At 37.5% G+C, this 17,151-nt stretch overlaps 2 protein-coding genes across 6 annotated transcripts in view; one reads left to right on the top strand and one right to left on the bottom strand.

Moving 5' to 3' along the window:
• Positions 1 to 1,266: 1,266 nt before the first annotated feature.
• Positions 1,267 to 11,065, bottom strand: LOC121874190 (isoaspartyl peptidase/L-asparaginase-like). Of its 5 annotated transcripts, none has more exons than XM_042378191.1 (8): positions 10,918 to 11,065; positions 8,559 to 9,197; positions 7,402 to 7,483; positions 6,339 to 6,503; positions 5,173 to 5,314; positions 4,827 to 4,986; positions 4,295 to 4,379; positions 1,267 to 2,546 (listed from the first exon to the last, which is right to left on the bottom strand). In XM_042378191.1, exons 2-8 carry the CDS (start codon positions 8,664 to 8,666, stop codon positions 2,344 to 2,346), a joined length of 945 nt encoding a protein of 314 aa, XP_042234125.1. In that variant the 5' UTR covers positions 8,667 to 9,197; positions 10,918 to 11,065; the 3' UTR covers positions 1,267 to 2,343. The 5 variants fall into 5 exon arrangements, with proteins under 5 accessions (XP_042234125.1, XP_042234123.1, XP_042234124.1 ...); XM_042378189.1 differs by lacking the exon at positions 10,918 to 11,065 and adding an exon at positions 10,183 to 10,506; XM_042378190.1 differs by lacking the exon at positions 10,918 to 11,065 and adding an exon at positions 10,176 to 10,506.
• A 1,168-nt stretch (positions 11,066 to 12,233) lies between these two features.
• LOC121874192 (vigilin-like) overlaps positions 12,234 to 17,151 on the top strand; it is a 33,585-nt gene continuing 28,667 nt past the window's right edge. Inside the window, exons 1-2 of the mRNA XM_042378194.1 lie at positions 12,234 to 12,256; positions 12,355 to 12,424. The gene's annotated coding sequence lies outside the window, so the exon portion shown is untranslated. The remainder of the gene's footprint in view (positions 12,257 to 12,354; positions 12,425 to 17,151) is intronic.

Raw genomic sequence — 17,151 nt, forward strand, 5'->3', positions numbered from 1 at the left:
CACCTCACTGAGACAGCTCCCTGGTACAGTACACCTCACTGGGACAGCTCCTTGATACAGTACACCTCACTGGGACAGCTCCCTTATACATCACACACACTGGGACAGCTCCTGGTACAGTACACCTCACTGGGACAGCTCCTGGTACAGTACCTCACTGGGACAGCTCCTTATACATCACCACACTGGGACAGCTTCCTGGTACAGTACACCTCACTGTGACAGCTCCTGGTACAGTACACCTCACTGGGACAGCTCCTTATACATCACCACTGGGACAGCTCCTGGTACAGTACACTCACTGGGACAGCTCCTCAGTACACCTCACTGGGACAGCTCCTTATACATCACCACACTGGGACAGCTTCCTGGTACAGTACACCCTCACTGGGACAGCTCCTTGGTACAGTACAGTACACCTCACTGGGACAGCTCCTTGGTACAGTACAGTACACCTCACTGGGACAGCTCCTTGGTACAGTACATCTCACTGGGACAGCTCCTTGGTACAGTACACCTCGCTGGTACAACTCCTTGGTACACCTACTCATTGGGACAGCTCCTAGGTACAGTACAGTACACCTCACTGGGACAGCTTGGTACAGTACATCTCACTGGGACAGCTCCTTGGTACAGTACACCTCGCTGGTACAACTCCTTGGTACACCTACTCATTGGGACAGCTCCTAGGTACAGTACAGTACACCTCACTGGGACAGCTTGGTACAGTACATCTCACTGGGACAGCTCATTGGGATACCAGTATGGGACATTTTGAATCTAATTGTTTATGTTGAATCCTGTGGCCTTCCAAGTTTTGGTCAATGATTATCAGATAAATCTACTCAGCAGAGCAAGTCACCCCATAGATCAACCCCAAAAATGATACTGTACCTAATCTGAGGAGGGGAATCCCATAGGTATATCTTCAGGAGTTACCTAGGCCAAACTTACCTCAATTATCCATTACTTTGTTTTTTCCCCTAAATCATCCACAACTACAATTATTTCCCTGATGTATCCACTACAGTACTTGCGGTTCTTTCCATTACTTAGATCTTCCCGGAATCATTCATTACTTAGTTCTTCTCTAAATGATACAACAGGTTTTACTACAGTAACCCATTATATAGTTCTTCCCCACTATTTATTTTATTTTTTCTACTGAAAGAGAAGTTTCATTATCTTGATCTGATGTTATACTATACATTTTCATGTCAATAATGTTATAAACCAACTTCTGTAACAAAAATGAAATGAAGTTGACATTGTTTTGAAATTTTATTTTGTGCTGTACAAATATTGTATTCCAGAATTAGTTCCCACTACAGTACAGTATTAAGCAAATATTTTACACACTACAGTACCTCTCAGTGTTTTATAATGGTTTTCCTATTAAGGCATTTTGTATGTTAGTTCAGTACACTACAAAATCAATATTCCTTTTTTCCTCCCAAGGTTACCAGTCACACTCAAGTACCACTTTATTCATATAATTAAAAATGTACTACAATCATTAATAGATGATTAGTGCAGAGTAAAATACTGTACCAACATTACAAAAGTTTGCTCATTTCTGAGTTCATAAAATACATGGCTGGAAGAAGGTTGTATAAATCAAGTCCTATTATAGGTCTGAGGCACAAAAAGAGGTCGATTCTGTGATCAAGAATCAAGATTAATTATAAGCTCTACATTTGTTATTTAGTTACCCCATCTTATTTTGGAACACATGAAGCCTTTCCCTCCGAAATTTTAAAGCCATTGTCTCCAATTCTTAACTTTTCCTGCTTGTGAAACTGCGGATACTACAATAACTCTTTTGCCATTTTCCTGTCATGTTACCTTTCCTTGCCCTAAAGCCTTACCAGCCACTCAAGACAGAATTTACATTTCAACCTATGGTGTGAGAAGGATGGTCCCAAGTTATGTATATGAGATTAGAGATTAAGTGAAATGGGGAAAAGGATATTTGGGTGAAGCTACAGAACAACTGGTAATGCTAATTAGTACTGTACTGGAAGTGTTAATATACAAGCAGATGATGTTTGAGGGCATTTTGTGGTAAATGTGATCCACTTTCTCCTAGACTTAAAGCTACCTTATTTTCATACCACACTACCTTTACATAAAACAAGAAACTTTACAAAAATATATGTAAAAGAATATTAAGATATTCAACTAGAAGAAAAAGATGGAACTGATTTGTCCAAAGCTTTTCTGGCATGGTGGTGTAATGTGATGAAATGAAAAAAAGATGCTACGGTTGAAATACAAACTACATCTGCTAATAGTACTAAATCATAAGCTGTTCCTCATAAATTCTTGAGTTTGCTGGGAAAGCTACAGGTCTTCTGTAACATGCTGATTGGGATGGATGCCATAGTGAAGCTTGCCTGCCTGAATATACGCCCAAGTCATACGTGGAGTTGAGAAGTGTGTACCAACTTCTCCTTTACACGACACTGCTATGGCTCCTCCAAAACCTTTTATGCGTGACTCCATATGGGCCAAGCCATTTTGGATAGAGGATTTGACACTCTCACCTGAATGAGAAAGAAGGAAAAATATATTAAAGTTCCCTTAAACAAGTGAAAGATTTCAATATATATACTGTACTGTACTATATACAAAAGAATTACAGGGTATATGAAAATGAATAGTTTTGCAAGCCATTCATACGATGAACTGTCAGAAGACAAAAATATTGCTTAATGCAGTGCATACATAAGATTTGATATTTTTAGGGATGATGACAATGGGGACATGCCACACACACTTCAGTGCTTCGTGTAAGCAAATTTGAAAGAAATTCTACTAGTAATCATGTACAGTCGGCCTCAGGAATAAGTACAATACAGTAATACCCCGATTTACGCGGTCAATTAAACCCGCAGAGGCCTGCGTAAAACGGGAAACGCGTAAATGGAACAACAGAACATATGGGATTAATTGAAATAGAGACTGGGTCGACCCCAAACTCCACTTTTTCCCGGCACAATACGTACGTTGTAGTAAAAATAACATCTTAATTTTATGATGGTATGCACACACAATTAATAATTAAGAGAAATATCAATAATATTAGGTTTTTTAACACTTACATTAGTAGAAAAGATGGCTGGGCACACGGGGATGGGGGTTGGTTCCGAGGCAGAGGGCAGATTATTGGCCCTCACCTGTATCACTTGTATCAATTGTATCACTATCCACCACAGAGGCTTGCAGGGCCTCTTTGTCAAACCTCTCAAAGTCCATATAAGTCCATATCCTCACTATCACTGACTTGGGCTGGCTGTGGTGGGTGGTGGGTGAAGAACTCGGTAATGTTTTGATGACTGGGCGACCTTGTGCGCACCCTGCCCGCGCCGCTTCCCGCGTATATGAGTAGATGCACCGCGTAAAGTGGGAATTCCGGTTCTGGCGGGGAACAGCGTAAATGTGGAAACGCGTAAACGGGAACCGCGTAAATCGGGGTATTACTGTATACATTGTAGCTATAAGGTCCATAACTGGTCTGGTAACATTGTAAATGAACATCCAAACATACAATGAAACAGCTACCCCTCCTGTTCTTTTCCTCCTGCCTTCACCTTCCTTCCTTCCTCTACCTATTTCCCACCCTCCCTAGCATATTCCAATAAGGGAAGGGAGGGAGGGCAGTACTCATATAGTACAGATATGAGCTAAAAATCAGCCATGCCAATTTTAAACACCTAGATTTTAATGCACAAAAATTCAAGTGTTGTTTAAAATATATCTTCCCAAAGCACCATATTTTTTCTATACCGATACACTACAAGTCTTTTACAAATCCCATACAGTTTCTAAAGACATCACAGTACAGTATGTGTACTGTGCAATATTTAAACCCCTGATATGACACCTAAATTACTGTAATGTATAGTGGATTATACAACAGCAGTCAGTTATACTGGCAAAGTCAACTGTAACAAAATTCTGATTCATGTGATGAGAAATACTATTAGTCTGACCTTAATTGCTCTTTAAACTCTTCCGTATTTATTTCACCATTCAGAGTTGCTTTAGTCTGACCCCTTGATCCCCAGCCTCTTAATCTTCTTTGGATTTCCTACTAAAAATCCTGAGATTGATTGGAAGTTTGTTATTTTCAAGCACCCTACAGTGAGTCACTGATACCATGATACACTAGCATGAAAAATTCCTGCAGAATGGAACTAAGTTTCTTGTACAGAAGTACATTACTGGTATTTGCAGGTGATATCATACTGAAATTTATGTATCGTGAAAGTATTGTGTAACCTGGACTAACCTGTGCCCATGACAGATGTAATGTGGCGGGCCAGGCAAGCTTTCATGATAGCTTCACCATGCCCAGTAGTAGAGACAGCACCAACCTGATAAAGGGATAAATTTACAGGTTTAACAGTTGTGGAAACAACAACAATTATATTACTTAGATGGGTTTGAGATGAATGTTTTTTACATGCCTGTCTAGTCCTACAACACCAGCAAGAGCTCGTGCTATAGAAATCATATTCAAAGTTATGAAATTATATACAGTAATATACTGTTAAGCACCCTAAGGTAATATTGAATAGATGTACAATAATCTAAAAATTAATCCACTTGGAATTTTCGGTGTTATAAATTATGTGTATAAAATAAACAATAAAACATTTCCCTGAAGGTTAACACATGAGCTTACATACAGCTGTCTAATAACTCACACAATAACATATTTCCTTCAAAAGTTTTATTAAAGGTTATAATCATTACAAAATTAGTCAATTAAAACTAATCAAAAATGGACCTTATAGTTATCAGTACATATTGGGTCATACTTGGTCATCAGCGAAGCCACCTGCGCCCACTATCGGTGTGTCACCAACTCGTCCAGGCATTTTGGCAGTGATCCCTCCTGTTGATGTGGCACAGGATGTGTGGCCCTCCCTGTCCACTACAACACAACCCACAGTCTCATGTCCACTTGTTTCAGGTTTTCTGCGTGAAAACATATACGTTAATACCAAAGTCACCCGTCTTCAGTTGGGTAAATAAATTTTCTATTACATTTCCAACCTGCACTGATATACAATCCACTTTATTTATGAATGTAAAAGAAACACAACTGTAAATTTTATCAAGCACAGTCTAAATCAAAACTATTTTATACTAATGATATCTTACTCTGTTTTGTTGAAGAGATGATACACAGTGCTGGTGTACTTCTTGTACTTGGCCAACGTCTGTCTTGCCAGAGAGGTAATGAGCACCTCTGGGTCTACTTCTTGAACACCATGAGCTGCAGCAAACTTGTTGGCTCCATCTCCTGGAAGTTGATGAAACAAACATTGCTATTATCAAAACTAATTACTGAACAGGTGACAAATACAAAATGCTTGAAACTGAAATCAAAGTACCTGTACACATTTGTTGTCTATGTTGAATGACTGGCTATAGGAGAGGTAGAATAAACATGGATGCACAATATTTGTATACTGGGTGGTGGGTACGTTGTGTAAAGGTTATCAACTAAATCAATCTGGGAACATTAGCTGGCTGGTGGATTTTAGTGAAATATTTCTAGTATAGTACCACTAAATGGAAATACATACAGTATTCAACATTTCTAAACCCCAGTTGCATTACTGTATCCTCATCAAACCAATTGGGCTCAGATTCTCAAGTAAGCATTACCATGGAAGAAAAAACGGGTCACCTTTTTCTCAAAGATGTTTCTTTTGTTCCTCAAACTGCACTGCCACCACAACATCATCATCATCTTGACATTACTGTGAACTGTAGAACTATATTTCCTTTATATATATTTCTTATTTTCATTACCACTGTATTTGTTGTCTTTTTCCATTCTACTTTCCATACACATATTAAGGCAACCACTATCACTCCCACACATTCTTGTTTTTCAGACAACAAAATCATTATGTAAAATTTGGGGTTTTAAGTGAGCATTTCTAGTTTTCCTGCAAGGGTCTCTAAAACATGAATGTGAATATTTTGAAAATATTCTATAAGAAATCTCCCTGGGTCAGATGAGTGCCTAACCATTAGAAATAGGGGTTTATTTGTGTTGGGCCCCAATCGAAATGGACACACCATGCATTTGTGGAAATAAGGCTTTAAATTAATGATACTGAATTTGGGACTTGTTAAAATTGGGACCCATTTCACAAGTCATCAAGAGTGAGACACACAGTATATACTTTTTTAAATATCCAACAGAACTCAGGCATTCTTAAGACATAAAAAAGTAAAAAATACATGTAGTAATAAAATCAGTAAGATTAATTTGATATGACAGTATAAACAGTTTAGTTCTCACACAGCCTTACCAACAAGCATAATATGATCAGTCTTTTCCATGACCAAACGAGCAACTTTGACCGGGTTCAGCACATTACGAATAGCACCAACTGCTCCAGCCTCCATCGTTGTTCCATCAATTATTATTGCATCCATTTCAACTTGTTCATCAAAGGTAAGAACTGATCCAGTTCCTGCAAGAAAAAATATGTCAATAGATCCAGTGTTGATGGAAATTAGTGCTGGTGATCATTGTTTCCAACTAACCAGGTTGAACAAGCCCACTGATCCTCACAAAAAATTATATCAAATCATGATGAATTATTGACTCAAGTACCGTACAGGTACAATAAAATTTAAAAAGTTGTGTTACACCTCCCTAGAGTTATGTTTCGAAACCCCTTACAAAGAATTTGGATAAAATGACAGCGAGGCTTCGAGGTTCAAGTCTGAAAAGGGAAACTTTACCCAAATTCTTTATATTCAGTTTCAGAACATAAAGCATCGTAAGTGTAATGCAACTTTTTTCTTTGACTGTATCACTCAATTCACAGACATCCAATTTAGAAAGTTCATATTAATGGAATTTACAAACCAGAGACCAAATTTCAGTTTAAGGAACACGACTTTTCACCGTAATTGAACATCTTTATGAAACTTTCAGGTCCTATGAATACAGTAAAAGAAAAACAAGAACATGATTCACCGAGGTTGGCAGAAATTCATGCAACCCCTCCCAGTACAGTAATCCCCAATACCATCTGCATCACCGTATGTACTGATCACCACGGTTTCTTTTATTTATAGTATTTCTTTACCACAAACTGTTTAGATCAAAAAATATCATCAAAACCCTGTATATTATCATGGTATTTTTCCATTCATTTATGTTTAATAAACGTCTTAAGTGTAATTACTGTAAACTGTACTAAATCTTGGGCAAAAATTTTCCACAGTAACATATTTCCAATTATATAATGGAAGTCTACAGGAAAATAGGACATGAATACGTACACTGTTTTTTTTATTTTTGGAAAATTTCTATGGAATGAAACCCTTCAGTAAGCTGAGGAAAACCTGCACACATCTTACCAGCATCAAACACAGGATTGTCTTCCAGACACACTACACTGGCTTCTGCTGCATCCACTGATGACCCTCCTGCTGTGAGGACCTGAAACAAAAAGTAGATTTAAAGTAAAGAACTAACTGAAATTCCATAATACTACAGCTTTATTTCTATTGTAACTCATTTGGGGTTCATCACTGACAACTAACCTACTCAAAGATTCCATCTATCTATTACCAATCTTCCCTCCTCCGATTACTCAGTAGGGAACAGTAGGGAAACAAGCACAAATACTGTGGAAAGTAACTACATGGGACTAAGACAATAAACAACCATTTCAATACTTGACCTATACTCTATATCCTACACTTACACATACAATAATGATCCTTATCCTCAATGCTAAAGTGCTATACAAATTGAGGCACTACACTGGTTAACCTTCCAATAACTAATACAGTACTGTATAATGACCATTTCATTTAGGTAAAGTACTCCAACATGGAATCCAACTTTGTGCTGGCTAGATTCTGCATCCCACCTACATCTGTACCCTATTCCTAACTAAATGGGATGGAACAAATGGAACAGGTGAATACTGTACAGTATATAGAATACTGTACAGTAGATGGAATCTGAGGAACAGACAAATTAAGTGGAATACAGGAAACAGTTGATGTAAGGGGAATGCATGAATTAAGTCAAACAGTTAATATAAGGGGAACATTTTGAAGTAAGTGGACCAGGTGGAATAAGTGGAACAAACTGAATGGTGGCATATGTGGAATGAGCAGAATAAGATCAGGTCCCATAACAAACTCAAAGAAACCCATTCACCATCATAAAACAAAACTGATCAAGATTTCTATACTACTTGGATCCAATGTACTGTACTACCTTTGCTACATCAATTCCATTGTGAAACTTGTGGGTACTGTAACTTTATATATTTGGACATTACTCTTAAAAGATAATTGAAATCATTAAGTCTTTCAAAAATAATTAACACACTTAAAATAACAAATACTAAACAATACGCTGGGTACAAGCTCGGAAATTGTAGCTTTTGCTTTGTGATACCATAAAAATTATGTGAAATAATCAAATTAAACAACAGGATTACTATTACACCCACAGTTAGTACAGTACAACAAACACCACAATAGCAATGAATGCTTGCCCCATATCCTCGACGTGCTGCTGCTTTCACGCCCTGAAGACTCTCGTCCCATAATTCCTCTGGTACTGCCCAGGCTCCTCCATGGACGACCACCACTGGTTCAACCATAATGATGTCTTCTAATCCTCCTTGATGCAGTCAGCCTCTGATGTTTGTCTTTATAGTCGTGGGCTTTAAAAATTACTACTGTATACTGTACTGTACTGTACTGTATACCCTTGTCAATGTGAATGAATTTCTGTTATTTTAAGACTTCAAATGAATGGAATATTTATCAAGAGGATATTTTTGTCTCTTTTGTACCTAGAAATAATCTTGATTCTTTTTTATGCACAGCAGTGTCTAAGCCAAAACAGGTACTGTACTGTACTGTTTTTTCTTGTGTTTAATGTACTGTATTGGTACAATTATTTGCCTTTTTCAGAAATATTTAATTACAATACTTCACAATTGGGCAGAAAACTGGCAAGGGAATAAATATCACATATCGTGATTATGTATTTTCATGCAAATATCTTTTAAATAAAATGTCAGAGCATTATTACCACCACCTTTGCTACTGGTACTACACAGCACCTTCCCAAAGCCTTGGTACAGTATTAACACATCTTGTATTTACATCCCAAGAGAAGCTTTGTTCTGAAACACAAAAAATATATTATTTTAACACCTTTCCAAATACTGTAGTTTACAGTATACTTAATGGATCAATTTTTCATATTCTTCTATCCTAACTATATTTTTACTTATAATTAGAGCCTTGTGCAATTCCTTAGTGACAACAATTTGTCAGTATCACAATAAATTCTGTACAGTACTGTACTGTAGTGTCTGGAATAAATTCACCCAATCATGATTGTTGTTAATAATTACTTAACCTCTTGTTTAAAGGAGGTGAGGTCTCTCTTTGCTGAATAAAATTGTCTGGCATTACCCAAACAAAACCTCAAAACTAGTCTTGTGTAGTGAAGTGGCTAAGAATACTAAAAGACCATTAGGTTTCATTAGAATTTGTGGTCTAGTTTGTGAATGATTTTCAATGTCTTTTCCTTGCTCATTCACCAGATTTACAATTTATGGATTAAAACAAACATTTTGTTAAAGATTCTGCCATAAAACAATGATAAATAAGCCAACGGATCTACAGTTAATAAGTGAACCTTTACAAAACTTCATTCTCTGTATAGAACTGTATTTCCAACTTAGTGGCTATATAGAAAACTAATACCAACCTGTACACACCTAACTAGTTTGTTTCTTAAGCAAACCCTTGAATATAGTACTGTGCCAACCTCCTGAATGCTGCACAATGAATCAGTTCAACTGATAAGATATCTACCTTTTGAATCTAATGACTCTTGTACAATAACAACCCCTTGAGTATAATGATATAACCACAAGGTACTAACTGTGCGCTACATTAACCTTGTCTATCCTTAAAGTTTTGAAAGTTAAACTTAAATGATACAATGACGGGAGCTGGTGGATCAAAAGATGGCTAGGGAGATTTAGTAGACTGGATTAAGTAACAATAAAAAAAATCCAGAGCAGAGGCAGTACCAATGTTCATTAACCCACTATTATAAATAACCATAAAGGAGGATAGAGCCGTGTTACCCCATACTTGTACAAGAAACATCTCTGCTCTAAGACTTCTGTATCAAGTCAATCTCAGCCTGTGTCTGTTGTATCTTCCTCTGCAGCCGCTCACGACGCCTCTTGAGCCACTCTATCCTCCAGCTTTTGAATTTGTAGCCACAGAAGAACCCGAAGGAGAGGGCCACAGCCATAAACGTAGTCAATGTGGAAGTCGTCAATGTAAGCTCCTTCTGTACCATATTTTTATATATTTTTAGGCGGTATTAGTATACAGTATACAAGCGTATCCAGCAGTAGTGCTCCTGGGATCAGCTGAGCCGGGTGAGGTGTTGTTACTGGGGTGACCAGTTGCCAACTTGCCTCTTGTTGTCAGTCACACTTTAATAATTTAATTGTAATACACCCATTTGTAAGTGAGAGACTTGCTTGATTCAAATTTCTTTGCAGTACTTTATACACTTCGTTTCGTACTGTAATAAATAAATCTAAATTATACTGAATGCAGTATGGATGATGGGCGACTGTGAATTTATCTTGGGACAGAAAAGATAATGGGTATTCAAGAGTCGTAGGAATATACATGTTGGCAACCATTAAGTCGTTTAAACCAAGGATAAACCACGAAAGATGCTAAAAGGTATCCACAACGGGGCTCATAAAATACTGGTCATGACTGGTCTAACCTGATAGTAACAGGAATTGTGAGGCTTCCGAGAAAATCATACAACCCTCGAGAACACATGGTCAAATTTTTACTTACTTTTATCCTCTTTGCCACAGATTGGCTCGTTAGGTTGGTCAAGTTTTGAAAGAGTTAAAACAGTTCACACTTGGTGCCGTCACAACATTAGACTCTTGAAGGACGTTACGATGGAGGGGGACCGTCTACATAACTGAACGACCTTCTTATATGACACACTTATAACAAGTAAAACAAATAATTAATATACACGATTTTTATCCAGTATTTTGTTATTGACGTATTTCCTAATAAAATATTCGTCCCGAGATCTTATTAATTTTATTCATGGTATTATTTTCAATAATGCAGATTCCCTCTGGATGCAATCCAAGTTGATTGCTGCAAGTATTAGTGGAAATAATCATACTTATTGTCGATCTTATTAGTATTCCCTCAAACGTTTGAAAGAAAATGGATCTCCTGTATTTAAGTAAATTAAATGAAGTCGAAGATTTGAAATTTAATATATTTTACACACTGAGTTTGACGTAATTATTTAAATAAATTATAAAATACAATAATTTAGGCACAGAATATAAACTTTAAAATAAGACACCAAAGAAGTCGAAGGTTTAAGGATGTGACGTACTCAAGGTTGTCCGAAACAGTTTACAATGTGGCAAGTGAAGTGTTATTTATATTAATTTTCTATATACTTTTAATATTTGATTAAATTTTTAATGTCGTTATATTGAAATTTTGAAACCTAATTTTAATCAAACATATTTTGTTTTATTACCCCAAATCTATGAAGAAGTTATACCTGTCCTTTAAATAACGATAATGTTTAAAATATATATCGGTGATAGTTACTGTTCGGGCTACTTCTCTATCATTTGAAATAATTTTTAGGGTAATCGTGTGTCTAACATATATTTAGATATATTTTTTTTAATGTTGGTGCTATTTTCATTCATATAAATAACCCTATAATCCATAAGTGGTAAGTATTTTGCGAAAGTTCACTGCCTTGCTATGGTGCCAAATCTCAATAGCCTATTATATAAAGAATTAGTTTCTTAGTTGGTTTGCCGTGTATATAACAAATTTAAAATAAAATTAATAATATAACAGTTACTATTAACTACCAGTTTTCTGTAACCTCACTATTACACAATATTTGAAATAAGATTCGTATCAATGGCTTGACACACCTGAGAGATCAAATATTTATAAATTAAATATTTTTTTCCTTATTTATTCCATATATTATAAGTAAATTGCCACCATTTGATGAAACTTTCTTGGGAAATCTTAACATATTTTTACTGTCCAGGAAGGAATAGATTTGGCAAACACGCGCTGTCGTATGTGTCGTCTGCGTCTGGCTCTTGGCATTTCACTCAGCGTGTGGAAGGTGAGCGGGGTGTGTGTGGTGTCTCTTGTACATCTTATTTTATCCCTATAACCAGCGTCGCCCTGGACTAAATCTGGATTCTTTTTATTGTGTTGCAGACCTGCCCTCACAGTGGAGCGACTTAGCCCGAGCGGTTTTATTTAGGACGGACCCACTGGCTACAGTACAGTAAGTATCTCTTACCACTGTGGCTGACTGAACAACATGTCCGTGGTGGTGTGTGAGTGTGTGTGTGTGTGTGCGTGCCACGTCGAGTGTGTGTATGTATGTATGTTTGTATGTATGTATGAAAGTGGCGCCTGGTCCATTCCTGCTTCTCCTCCCTCCTATGTGTTGTTGCCAGCTACAAGTGGACATTGTATGTGCATGTGTGGTGACAAGAGAGCAGGTGGGACACGCCTGCCAGAACACGCCTATGGGGATCGACACGCCTGAGCCGGGACACAACCCAAAACAGCTGGCGCTATGTTACCCCCAACACACACTCATTATTGCCTCAATTTTGGGTTTGTGTGGTTCTCTTGTGTGGCCTTTTTGACTGTGTGGCCACGTGAAGGCCTAATGTGTGTGGGGGCCTTGTGTGTAGGTATGGCTCCATGACTCACTTCTGGCCTGTATGCCCAACCCCCCCCCCTTCCTTTTTTTTGTTTGTTTGTTTGTTTGTTTGCGCACTACGGCCCTCTGACCAGCTGTGCACCTTGAGTAGCATGCTGACTGTGTGATCTACTGACTTTGGGTGAACCACTGACTGTGATGATCTGTCTGGGCTGCTGTCTTGGAAGCCTTGTGACTGTAGGAATATTTTAATCTCTGGCCTATTGGAAGGCTGGCTGTGTGTTGGTTATGGCCCCTGACTGTCTTCATAAGTCAGAAGTCCTGTGACTGTGTTATGGTCATTCTAGTTACCTTTAACCTAAGAACATAACATAAGAAAATAAGGAGTCTGCAATAGGCTGGTTGGCCTGTGCATGGCAGCTCCTGTCGAGAGTTACAACCACTCTCTATCGTCCATGAATCTCTCTAGCCTATTTGTGAACCAGTTCCTTCCTATCTCCCTCCTAAACCTAAACTTATCCAACTTAAATCCGTTGCTCCGAGTCCTATCCTGCTCGGATATTATAAGAACTTTATCTATACAGTATCCCCTTTATTGATTCCTTTCACCCACTTAAATACTAATATCATATCTCCCCACACTCCTCGTCTTTCTAGGGAATGCAAGTTTAGTTTCTGTAATTTATCTTGATATGGAAGGCTTCTAAGTCCCGGAATCATTTTTGTCATTTTTCGCTGCACCGACTCCAGTGAATTGATATTCACTATAATAAGGGCACCAGAACTGAATAGCATAATCGAGGTGCGGCCTGACTAGCACAAGATATAATTTCAATATGACTTCTGCACTCCTGTTACTTCCTCTTCTGGATATAAAACCTTATACTCTGTTTGCCTTATTTCAAACATTAACAAACAGAGGCCTCTTAACTGTATCTGGCATGGCCCTTTAGCTGTATGTATGTTTTGATATGTCATGGCTCTGGGCCCTTTTCTGTATGACTCATGACCCTCTGGACTGTAATATGTCATGACTCTTTGACTATGTGTGTGTCTTGGCCCTCTGGCTGTGCCATGGTCCGTTGGCTGTATCATAGCTGTGGCATGGCCCTCTGACTTTGTCATATGTCATGGCTCTGTATGTTTGTCATGGCCCACTGGCTGTGACTGTACCTGTCGCGCCCCCCTGACTGTACCTGTCGCGCCCCCCTGACTGTACCTGTCGCGCCCCCCTGACTGTACCTGTCGCGATCCTTTTACTGTCATGAGCCTCTGTTTGTCATAGCTCTGACTGTACGTATGCCCTGCACCTCTGGTTACAATGTATCTATGTTATGACCCACTATTGTATTTATATGTCTGTTTGGACCATTAACTGTACGTATATGTTTTTAGCTGGGTTGCTTCTCACAGTCAGGTGATATAATTTGTTGCCCTCTGACGGTGTGTCTGTGACATGTCCTTTTGGCAGTGTAGTTGTCATAGCCCAATGACAATATCTGTCATGACCCACTGAGTATGTCTGTCATTGTCAGTGATCCCTTTGAATGGTTAATTTTCTGGGTCTTGAGGGACTTGTGTTGTAGAGGCGTAGGCTTAGAGTGCCTGTCACTACTGTGTTGTGTATTGATGTGGAGCATTCACTGACACTCAGCATGTATCTGAAAATCCATAATTATATAATTGCTGGACTTTGTCTGACTGTGCATGTTTCCATGACTTAAGTATGTATAACTATGAACTACAGTGTGATCAGTCAGATACTGTAAAAATTGATGACACATTTGAACTGGCACCTGTATCATACAACAGTAATCATGTACTGTACAGTACTGTATAGTACATTTGTAAACACATCTAAATTGAAGCAGTGCATTTAATGATAGTCACCACACAAGAATCACTGTAACTGAACTTTTAACTAATCTACACATGTCTTTATATCTAAAGTACAGTATCTTATTCTTTTGCTTTTGTAATGATAGGACATATGAGGTACTTGGGGTACAGTAAGGAGTACATTATTTAATTTTTTTTATAAATACAATCCCATTTAACCCCTTGTGTGGAGGGTCACTCTAAGCTGAATAAAATTATCTGGTGTTGGCCAAATAAAATATTATAAGTGGCATCCCTGTAGTGCAGGGGTTAAAGCTGGTGTACCTTTTTTCCTTTTATCTCTTGTATTGGTGTCAAGCAACAGGATATTTACTCTAGTTTAAGGATATGTAAATAAATCTTGAACCATGATTCTCAAAAAGAAAAATTTGGGATTTGTATGTATGACCTGTTTAAAGACGAGCCTTGTACAACAATTAAGGTAAGTCCTCATTCTTAATTTTTTATGAAAATTTTCAAGGATGTTTTTGGGTAATGTTGTACAGGTGAGATTCCCTTTGAGTGGTCACACATTTTTGGTTATAAGAAATATCTATCTTAAGAACCTTTGCTAATCCAATCGAAGAACCACTTGTTTTACTCCTGTAGTAATCATAACAGAAAATGATGCATATCATGTTCTGGATGATGGTGAGACCTAAAACTGTGATTTTAGTACAGTACAGTACAGTATTGTACTTGTTGGTTCATCATATCTTAAAGAAAATAAAGAACTGTTGCCTCCAACCTGGTGCTGGTTTGTACTATACAGTGGGGTATGCTATAACGAATCTAATTGGTTCTAGAACCTTGTTCGTTATAGCATTCGTTCGTTATAGGATTAATCCGTTCCAGGCCCCCAAATACAACCACTTAACACTGAAAAATATAATATAAAATTGTAAAAATTGTAAAAAAGTGCATAAATATGCATCTAAACCCCTGAAATAAAGAATATCATTAATACTTGTAATAAAAAAACAATAAATTAGTAAAAAAAAAAAATTTTTTTTTAAATGTTCGTTGTAGGAGTTTCATTCGTTATAGCATTCTCAATTTTATAGGTAAAACCGTTCGTTATAGGAATATTCGTAGTAGGATCTGTTCGTTATAGCATACCCCACTGTATAGTAAAGTTTTGCATTTAGCTCATTCACAATGAAGTGCAAGTTCAAGTTTTCAAAGTTATGATAATGTTTTTGGAGCCTGTTTGTCTGTAGGAGTTGCTTGTTACTGCCTGACGCAGTAATTTTGTATTTTCTGAATAAAAATTTTGTCTGCCTATGCTCCTGTGATGTGTAACAGTTTAATACATGCCCAAGCTCCTGTATACGGCATTACAGCAAGGATGTTGCACAGTACTGTACATATCCTGTAGTCAAACTTAAATTAATAAAAACTTTAGTTCTTATTTGGTTTTCTGTGACTCATACAGTGCAGTATTGTATAAAACATTCATGTTTGTTTAGACTTGCTACTACTGTATACAGTACTGTAAAGTATCTCTTTTGATAGTTATTTAATATTTTTTCTGTGAATTGTAAAAAAAAAAAAAACACCCAAAAGTGTTTCCCCCATTTGTAATAACAAGTCTGTGAGAAAATGCTTACAGATTTATATTGTTTGACCAAACATCATATTTTCTCAGAACACTTCCACATCTTGAATAGTACACTTGCTGGATATGTTCATGTTCAGTCGTGCACTCTGTTCCTCTCTACTTATAAAAGGGCAGTGTTGTAACCTTCGACCCCTTACTTGTTACTACAGAATACAGGGCATTTTCTGTTTCCATAAATTGACATATGTACAGTCAATCAATCAATTAGAATACCGTCCTCATATCTGAGGGCTGGCGGCCGTAATCCTTCACTTTCAATGTTTTCGGGATGTTTTTACCATTTCTAAATTTTGTATCTCTCTGGGGATCCATCTTTTAATTTCATTCATCCATCCCAGTCTCTGCATTCCCCTGGCCCTCCTACCCTCAACTTTGCCCATTAATATTTGTTATCCCTTCATCCTTAATTATACGACCAAAGTATCTAAATTTTCGTTTTATGTTCATTTGAAGTATTTCTCCTGAAGTCATTGCTAACCTTAATACTGTACAGTACTTCTAAATTCGTTTTCCTGTCAGTGTAACTTATTCTTAACATTTGCCGATAATGCCACATTTCAAAGGCCTCCAATCTCTGGTGTCTGATGAGTGTCCGCACTTCTGACCCATTATCTTTGTTATACAAAGCCTTTCAGTAGCCTTTTTCTCAGATTGAAGTTAGTCTTTTCTTCATTAGGTCTTTTACATTATTACATGCTGTTTTTGCTTGACCTATGCTTGTTATTTCTTCCATACATCTATCATCACAGCTGATGTCACTTCCCAAATACAGTGTAACCCCGCTTTACACGGTCAATTGAACCCACGGAGGCCCGCGTAAAGCGGGAAACGCGTAAAGTGA

This window comes from Homarus americanus, unplaced genomic scaffold (assembly GCF_018991925.1).
Source record: "Homarus americanus isolate GMGI-L3 unplaced genomic scaffold, GMGI_Hamer_2.0 scaffold49667, whole genome shotgun sequence".
Taxonomy (NCBI): domain Eukaryota; kingdom Metazoa; phylum Arthropoda; class Malacostraca; order Decapoda; family Nephropidae; genus Homarus; species Homarus americanus.

Coding starts and splice junctions, on each gene's coding strand:
- LOC121874190 (XM_042378191.1), bottom strand. CDS start 8,666: ATGGTTGAACCAGTGGTGGTCGTCCATGGAGGAGCCTGGGCAGTACCA. Junction 7,484..8,558: donor CAGCACGTCGAGGATATGGG/GCAAGCATTCAT, acceptor TTTTTGTTTCAG/GTCCTCACAGCAGGAGGGTC. Junction 4,987..5,172: donor CATCTCTTCAACAAAACAGA/GTAAGATATCAT, acceptor GTTTTCACGCAG/AAAACCTGAAACAAGTGGAC.